The 9640-nt window shown below is 37.4% G+C and overlaps 1 protein-coding gene across 4 annotated transcripts; it reads right to left on the bottom strand.

Annotated features, from left to right (window-relative positions):
• Nucleotides 1-1489: 1489 nt before the first annotated feature.
• On the bottom strand, nucleotides 1490-9640 carry RAE1 (ribonucleic acid export 1). Of its 4 annotated transcripts, none has more exons than XM_030463225.1 (12): nucleotides 9519-9640; nucleotides 8959-9055; nucleotides 8701-8805; nucleotides 8224-8316; nucleotides 7798-7884; nucleotides 6762-6848; nucleotides 6427-6498; nucleotides 5808-5915; nucleotides 5344-5450; nucleotides 5182-5257; nucleotides 4494-4688; nucleotides 1490-2851 (listed from the first exon to the last, which is right to left on the bottom strand). In XM_030463225.1, the coding sequence occupies exons 2-12, from the start codon at nucleotides 9046-9048 to the stop codon at nucleotides 2765-2767; spliced, it is 1107 nt and encodes a 368-aa protein (XP_030319085.1). In that variant the 5' UTR covers nucleotides 9049-9055; nucleotides 9519-9640; the 3' UTR covers nucleotides 1490-2764. The 4 variants fall into 4 exon arrangements, with proteins under 4 accessions (XP_030319085.1, XP_030319084.1, XP_030319086.1 ...); XM_030463224.1 differs by having other exon boundaries at nucleotides 9529-9640; XM_030463226.1 differs by lacking the exon at nucleotides 9519-9640 and adding an exon at nucleotides 9325-9427.

Here is a 9640-nt window from a genome sequence, read left to right as displayed (position 1 = left end):
TCTTTATGCCAAATAGCATTTTCCTGCAATAATACAAGAAGACTGACAGCAAATTTAAAAAAAAATTATTAAAAACAGTTATGCTATAAATAGGATTCCTATGGTTAGCTTTGTGTACACAGGCTTAGAATCTTACATTCTATTTTGTTCAGGATTTTTTGACAGGTAACTGCCACAGAATACCCAGTTAATATCTTTCCACAACATGCAGTAACACTTACTTGTATATAAATAAACTCTCACTACATGTTTGATGCTTGAAGGGATACAGCTGTGTGTACTTTGCAAGAGGACCTCACAAAAATCCCAGGGAAGAGTAAATTGCCAATGCATTCTCTTAAGTTGAGTAATGGAAAACAAATCAGTTCAAAGTTTGAGTCTGTCTTCCTAATTGAATACATCTAATATGCACAGCAACATAATGGAAAGTATGTCCCTCTAAAATTAGTCTGAATAATTAACACGATGACTAAGTAATTCTGAAACCTTGCTGACAGATAAAATGAAACTGATTCCAAGAGGCGAATTAGAACTCAACATATTAACACAGAATTATGTGCTTTGTATTACCAAACAAGAGAGACTTAGCAGTGCTGGCTTCATAATGAAAATATATTTTGGCTAAACTTATGTCACTCCACTGGATCCTACAGAAACATACCTGCTGAACTAGAGTGAATCTATTCTCTCATCACTCTCACATTGTTAAGTTTGTAAACCAAGAAACATATTTTTTTAAAACATGAAACAGATGATGCATTCAATTCTTCCCTGTTTACACCACTGGGAATTCTGCACACAGGAGACAGAATTATTTAATTTTATTTACCATCTATGATGCCACAGTTAAGCTTTAGCCTGCAATCGCTTGGTGGCATTCGTAAGAAGACCAGAAAAATGTGCTACCAACCAAAGATTACAGACACAACAATCACAGCCTCTAAATATAAAATTCAACAAAATCATAGTAAATGTTTGAGCAAGTGACCAGCTCTTCATATAACTGCTGGGAACTCCTTCCTATCTTAAAGAAATCAAATAGCATGTGAACGTGACATCTGAAACCTTGTAAAATATAGAAAGTAGCAGAATAAAAAAAAATAACTTGAGAAACAAAACCCAGAAAAGAGTGTCTCTAAAGAATAGCAGAATGTATTTCATGGACTTTCCTTAATGATGGTATGATTCATGTGTACTAAGACGAATTATCTGGTGTTTAGCTGTTAAGATAGCAAGGAACTTGATTCATTCTCATACAGCAAAAGGCTTTTCAAACTAGCCCTCCTGGCTCCTGGACACAAAACCACAAGAATCATTCAGAATGAAAGAGCAGCTGGAAAAAACACTAAGATTTCCAGCTAAAGCAGTTGGAGGAAAAGAATTTTCAAAAAATGTATCTTAATTACAAAGAAAGGACAAGAGGGTGCTTTCAGTAGTGAAGCACATCACCTTGGCCAGGTTATATAATAAAACAAACGAATGTAAAAAAAGCATTTAGTAGAAATTTTATTTGAAATGCAGCACAAATCCATAGCCTTAAGCATTACAACATACAGTTTTACAGAGAATTTGTACAATATGACAGGTATTTCTCTACATGCACCCCTCTATTTTTATTTTGTTGTTATCAAACAATAGTTAAAGAGGAATAATAAACATTCACTTCTAAAAAGAAAACTTTGGCATGTATACAACTGGCTAGGTAAAAGTAAACAGTCAGATTCAAGTCAGAAAGAGACCCACTTCTTTTGTTTCACAGGATTTTTCATCAGGATGAAACTCACCAGCACTATTTTCTAGTTAACACAAAAATGAGTTTGGTTTGATTTTGGGGTTGGTTTTTTTTTTTCAGTCCAGAAACCCCTCTTAAGGGACAAAAATATGCTAAGAGAGATGTAAAAGAACCAACTTTTAACTCTAACAGGTGCCAGTTTTAAAAGAGTTTAGGCCATGAGTACTTTGCATACATTGGTTTGGTCATGAACAAAACTCTTCTACCTGTTTGCTCCTATTACTGAACTACCTATCACTTGGCACAACTGACAATTTCTCCTTCATACTACAGTAAGCATGAGTACTGATGGCTCAGAAGTCATGTCCATTACTGGACTATGAGAAAAACTAAAGTAGAATTTGCACTGTGCTCACTTTCTGTCTCAAGTTTCCGTCACTGTATTGGCCTCTTACATACTTACCAAATTCATCCAAAAACTGAGGAAAAGCAATTTGCAGAGCATTTCTTCCTGGTATACAGTAGACAATGTTCCCATTTAAAAAAATCAGAAAGCAATTAAAGAACCCCTGAATAACAAGTAATAACAAGACTCCTTTGAGAAGAATTACTTGCAATTCTTCAAGTACTTACAAAAAATACACTATTTATACAACTTCCCCAGAACCATTATAATTAACATATTTCAATGTAGTACTAATAAAATAAATCCATAGATACAAATGGTAGCACTTCTAAGCAGGAATATCTAACCCAGATTTAGATTTGCTGCAATTATTGCTGTGGAACAGACAGTGGCTAAGTCATATGAATACCAGCCTTGCTTTCTTATACACATTGGAACATCTAATTTGCAAAAATGTTCTCCAAGTCAGAATACATTTAATGTCATTTTTACAGTTCCTGCTAAATGTTAGCGATCCAACGTTGACTGAACCATGGTGCAATAGGGCACGAATGGCAGAAAAGCAGTGGAGTAGAGGCAGGAATGGCAGAAAATCAGTAGAGTAATCCAAGTCAGACTCATACTCACTACTTCTTATTCCTAGGCTTTAACTCTTCTGCTGCATTTCGCAGAAAAATGTAGTTTTTCTTTTGTGGGTTGTAAAATTCATGACCCTAAAAAGAAAAATAATCTGTTATTAATAATAATCTGTTACTCTGTTAAAAGTAATCTGTTACTCTCTTCAATTAACAAATATCACCATTACTTTAAATATAAGAATGTGAACATTCCATTAGTTCAGTGTATTAAGATACAATCTTAAGTTGTTAAAATCAGATATTGGACAACATTGGTGGATTAGAAACAGCTTACTATAAAAACTAAATACAAGAACCGAAAGTACAGAGTAAAATGTAAGGGATAATTATCCATTTTTAAGGTATAAGAAAGCTTTTTATTAAAAAATTACCACTTATGTCTATGTTCTACTTTACAGACACAATATAAGAGCTCAGTATGATTTATTTATTTTTTCCAACATGATTCTGGGCAGAGAGGAAACTAAAAATTTAGCTTGCATCCAGTTTCACTTTATATTTTCTATCTTTTAAATGAAATAAGGTCACATTTTTCCAAAGTGAAGCTCAAGCTTTACAGGGAAGTGCAAAACTATCAATTTCATGACTTCAGATGCAAATATACTATTATGCATATTGACCTGATTTGCATACACATTACTGACTCAACACACAAGTATTCAAATCAGGGAGAGTAAACATCAACAAAGCTACCACAGTCCAATGCATAACCTGAAAATTACCAACTATGCTTGACAGAGCAGAGTTCTCCTCTGGTTCTAGAAAGGAAATGTACTACTTTGTATGTACTGGTTTTACCACTTAATACTAATTAACAGATCTGAAAGACATCTCAGGAGGTGTCTACCATAGCAGTCTACCCAAGCACTCAGAAGAATTATCTGCTCTAGCACCTAACAAGTTATTCTACTTGGGGCAGCATCCAGAACGGTAGATGCAATGCAATAAATTAAAATTTTGCTCTCCTTGTGGCATGCAAATGAGGTCATCTGTGTGATGTCTGCATTCATTTCAGTCAAACCCACGAGGGATACTATCCTCAAATTTAAAAGTGCCAGTTAAAAGAGGAAAGTTATGCTTTTGATGGAAGTTGCCACTCCATTAAAATCAAGTTACATTTCAACCTTGCTACTCATTTCTTAAAACCTAGGGAAGTATTGATTTCCCACACAATGTGGTTTGTTGTGATTCTCTTGCATCTAGATGATTAATTGTTGAGCTGAGTTTGGAAGATAAATACATAAATAAGTGTGACCTGCAAGTTGCACTGAGTGGGACTGGAAATTTAGTAGGCAGCATTAAGAAAATGGTTTAAGTGTTTATAACCACAATATTTTTCAAGTCAGAGAATCTCAATGAGAAGCACAGGTGTGCATTTCAAAAAGCAAAGGTGGGAACCTGTTAGGGTGCCACACTGCCCCATGACACTCCCCACAGCAGAATGTGTCAGCAATCAGCATAACATTGGAATCATGTAATTTACATTTTGCCATATTTTCAATGCAGTGTTGTCAGCAATCTTATTCAACTGAAGCTTAAAACCAAAAAATACATGGCTTCAGTGTTAAACTGCATCAGATGTTTAGCATGATCATTAAGTTTTCTTGAACTGTTACAAAATTATACTCGGCCACAATTTATAAAGAACAGCAAAAGCCTCATGTGAAAAGAACAGTTGTCAGCTGCAAGTGTGAATGGCAGCCTAAACCTTTCTTACCTTTGACCAATCATAACTGGAAGCATATGCAAATATGTTGCCATTATGGTTGAAACAACAAGCAGAGATCGGCTGGTCAAGTTGTTCTGATGTTTTTAGCTTCGTTCGGGCATCTTTATCCCAAAAGCTGAATCTACCATCAGATCCTACTGTGGCAAGAGTACCATGGACAGGATGAAATGCTATCCCATTTACCTGTAGGATCATAAAAAATACTATGTAAATCACCAGATGTGGGACAGGTGAGGGGAACACTCACAACACATGCATTGAGAGTAAATACACAGGGAAGATTTTCTTCAACTAGGTACTGCTCTTTTTAAAAATATTTTCATGTATGTTCTTGAGGGAAAAACCCAACAACACAAAGCACCATCCTTTACACAGTCCCTAAAAATCCAATGCAAAATACTGTATCACAAATGTTCCAAGTCTTGTTTCAGTATCAGCAACACTAATAAGTGACATCTCCACCAAGGTGATTTAATGAATGACCTGGGGCTTGTTTTAAGAGATATACAAAAATTTGTCTTTCCTCTTAATGTATGACTGGTATTTAAACCCAAGTCCAAAGTAACTTTAGGCAAGATAAAAGGTCAAGGAGTACAAACAATTCATATCCAATATTGCATTAAGAGTCTATACTGCCCTGTATAAATGATCTAGTGGTAATATGCTGAATACTTACAGCATAGATATCCTGAGGTGCTGACGTGTTGGTTCCATTGGAGCGATGACATTTAAAAGTGAAATTATCTTTTGCACTGGGGAAAAAAAAAAAAAGGTATTTTTACTTTCCTCATTGTAAACTGAGTAATAACAAAATAATCTTTTATTAAGTGATACTTACGGATTTGGGGGGTTGATATAATGAATAGCTACTCTTCCTTCAATACTTCCAAGGGCAAATCCAGTAGGTTTGTTCACTTTGTCTTTAAAAATAGCAACACAGCGATGCTAAATTTGAGAGAGATAACAGAAAGATTTTAGACAGAGGTCTGAAGGCAGATTTCCTGACTGCTGTCTGTTTTCCATGGGGATGCACATCACACATACCAATGCAAAGCAAGGAAAATCACAAACGAGGTCAAGAGATAGGCCAAATTCTACTGCAAATTCTACTACAAATTCTATTTGGGTGACAGTATTGACACTTCTTAAATTCTTATGAAGGTCAGCAACAGAAAAATGACAAATCAGGACACATGCTGATAACATACTGTGGTTTTGAAATGCTGTTTTAAACCAAAAGATGACACACTCAGAATTTCAATAATCTGAATAAATACACTTACTACAAACATAATTTTTTACCTGGTGTTTAAGAGGAGATTCTATTCTTCTAAATTCAGAAGGTTGATTCTCTAACTGATAAACTATCAAACCCCTTTCTGCAGTGGCCACAGCAGCCATAGGATGAACCTGGATAAGGATGTAAAGCAGATTGGAAAAGAGACATCTAGTTTTTATTTTGCAGAAATCCATGAAGAAACTAAAGAAATTAGACTATTTTCTGGGAAGGAAGAGGGGAGGGCTGGCAAGGGGAAGAAAGTAAGAACAAAATTCATAGAATTATATTTAAGCAAAACAAATCAGTTCTTCCCTGCTCTTACAAAATTCAACATATAGTATTCTTCTAATTATTAGTTGACCCTTCCAATATGCATCATAAGAGTGCTATACAACATTAACCAGAAATAAGGGTAGGTCAGTATTAGTGCTGATCTGGTTTGGGAAGTTTAAAAGAACACCAAGTGTGTTTCTTATGTTTCCCAGATGCCTGATCAAAAAGATTCACTTGTTTATTGCTATTATCATATAGTGATCAAATACTAACAGTCAGTGGTAACCTACAGAAGCTTCAAAGACTGCCAGCTTACACATACTCCCAGTCATGTAGCTGACACTGGCTTATCATGTATACCCAGCTTACCACATCTGCACAATAACATCTTTCAGGGAGCTGCAATGTCATCATAGGTGTTGGTGAACGGGTGTCCCAGAACTGATGGAAACAGAAAAATGAAAAAACTTAGGTTTGGAGTTGGGGCTACACCATTTAAATTACTTCTGTAAAGAGAATGCAATTGGTACCAAGTTATTTCATTCTTGCCTACAGTTAGAATACTGCAACCCTCTGTGAAGTGTGGTTATTTCATTTATCTGTTTTTTATATTAGTATTTAACAAAATACTTTAATTTCACATAGATACTATCATACAGATTATTAGCACACTTTATGTCCTTTTGTTCAGATAAGAATCATACCTTCAAAGTTTTATCCCAGCTTCCTGTCATGACACAGCTATAATTTGGTGCTTTAATCCAGTGGATAGTCTTCACAGGAGCATCATGCTGAAGAAAACAAAAAGACAAATACACACATATTTATTAAGATAATAGTCTACATTTCATTGGGGTTTTTTTGTATGTAGTTACACTATTTATCCATTCAATATGAAATATTCATTATTTTAGTCACAACAGTTAGGATAAAGGTTGCTCATCATCTCATTGTACTGTTAAGTGCTACAAAATCACCCACATAAGAAAACAATAATTCCCAATGCAAAGAACTACAATCAAGTCACCCTGTATAGGAAACACAGCAGAAATACAAATCATGAACAGTGGGGCTTTCTATTTACTTATAAAGGATATTGTCTGTCAAAGTGTTGGTTTTATAAAAAATAATTACTATAATAAAACCCACAAAACCCAGCTTCTTCTGATAACAGCTAGAGAATAAAGTCCTATGGGAACTGTATCAACAAGATTTTAAAATGAAGGCTGGGAATGTGCATTTTATCACCTCAAATAAGATACAAGAAGCAATCAGTAAAAGGACTAAAATTTTTCCCACATTATATAAGTGGTTACTCATTTCAGTCACTACAACTACAGATTCTCTGAACAGACATTCACTTTTAAATTGGTAATTGATAATATAACCCCAGTTACTGCTGCAGCAGAAAGCTGGCATTTGTGCAAGTGAATTCAATGGTTCTTTAAATTTTTCCTTCCCCTATTAATGCAGCAGGGTGACAGTAGCAACAGATAAAAATCTCTCTCAAGCAAAATACAGGAAAAAGCCACACAGGTTATTCCAATCACTTTCACTGGAGGTCTCCCTATTCCTGTACACTTCATTATCTCAAAGAAAAATCAACCTACAGCCTCTTCTTCATCTAGCAATATCTACTTCAGAAGAACTGAACATTAGCTTAATTTGCTAATAAAAGTAGCTTCTAATAAAAATAGAAATGAAAAGAAACACATAATAGCTTGGGGTTTGCTTGCTTACTTGTGCAATCTGAATAGCTTGGTTACTGTTGAGATCCCACATTTTAGCAGTTTTGTCACAGGAAGCAGTAAATACTTTACTCCCATCCTAAAAAACAAGAATAAGGCCAAGAGATTTAATAGCTCTATCATTCAGTACCTATTAGGCAACTGCCAAGATATATTATCTTCCAGTAATAGAGTCACAGTAAGTAATATATTACAAGTGGAAATTTACTTAGGACTGCATATAATAGAAAACTCTACTAGCTATTATGTAGTTTTAAATACATTCTTACTTTTCAACTTCTTCTTATGCCCATGTCACTCTTCTATTAGGCTGTGCTTAGCCTAAATCTATACAATAATCATGGGCAGAATCTAGATGTGGCACTCGTGTCTGTCTCAAGAGGTTTTTTATAATTATTATTTTTAAGTAGGAACATACATCACTCCAGCAGCCATCTAGTACAGGCCCTGTGTGCATCTGCTGAGCCTTTGGAATTGTCTGTCCATTATCCTGAACTTCCCAGCAGCGAACCTGTAACAGGAAAAGTGCATACAGATGTAACATACTAATACTATGACCTTAAAGGACTTCTTGAAGATCCCACCCTTAGTTTATCCAACAAAAAAATATTACTGTAAACACCAAGCTTATTGCAGAATCAGTGAAACCTTATTTTCCCTGAAGAAGGGAAAACACTGGCTACATATTCCAAAGTGTAAAACACATAGGCAGGTCAAGGAATTCTCTGAATACTGCAACTGAAGATGCTCAGCTTTGTCAAACTGGGTGCCTTGGCACCCAAGCAAAGATTAAGGTATTCAGGAACACTGGCACAAATTTTTAGGATCATGTTTTATACTTCAGGCAGCAATCCTCTGACTGTACTCATTGCTAGGTCTGACTGTAAGAACTTACATCGTTTGCCCATGATCCTGCAATGAGGAAATTACCCGGCAATGTTGGTGGGCTAAATGCTAAACAAGATATGCTGTCATCAGGTGGGGATGTTACTTCAATATCCTATAAGAGAACAAAAGACAAAACAAACTTAGTCACATTTACAAACTGCGCTGATAGCCTGAAACTTCCACAGGATGAGTTAGCAGGTCGTGAGTGCTGTGACACATTAAAACACAGGAAAAAAGTGGTTCCCACAAGGGGTAACACACATACCTTCATCGGGTTATGGTTATCTGCAGTCGTACTGACGAACATGCTGGTACCTCCAGTACTAAACCCTGACGTTGCTCCAAAGAGACTCATGCTTGCCCTGTAAACAAGGAGAGGGTTTACCGAGACCTGCCAGGCCCCTAAGCATCCCCAGGGTGTCTCACCCTGCCTGCGAGGCACACGGGGATACAAAAAACCACACGTAATTAAAAATAAATAAATAAATAAATAAATTAAAACACAAATCACACTTCTCTCTGCAGTCGGATCCCTGACAGCTACAGACACATCCCAGGGGAGACCTTTCCTCCCTGTGCCCCCCACCCCGCCATGTGTCCAGCCCTGCCCAGCCCCGTCTCGCCCCCGTACAGCCGGACCGGAGAAGCAGTCAGCGGGCCGGCTGCCGAACCCGGGCCATTCCCTGCCGGCAGAACCGGCCGGCGCGGGCAGCAGCCGTTCGGGGGCTGGTTGGAGCGGGGCCGAAGGAGCCCGCAGCGCTGCCTCAGGCGAGGCGGGGCCGCCGGGGAGCACGGGGCGAGCATCCGGCACCGACTTGGACTGACCTGGACTCACCTGTGTGGCAGGCCCACTCCGGCCCGCTGCCTCCCGCGACGCGGCCCAGGAACGAACGCAGCAACGAGGGGCAGGCGGCGGCTCCGTGCGCAGGCGCGGCGGGCGGCGGTAC

The sequence above is a fragment of the Calypte anna genome, chromosome 20, assembly GCF_003957555.1.
Source record: "Calypte anna isolate BGI_N300 chromosome 20, bCalAnn1_v1.p, whole genome shotgun sequence".
Taxonomy (NCBI): domain Eukaryota; kingdom Metazoa; phylum Chordata; class Aves; order Apodiformes; family Trochilidae; genus Calypte; species Calypte anna.
This window is presented reverse-complemented; position numbering and strand designations above follow the sequence as displayed.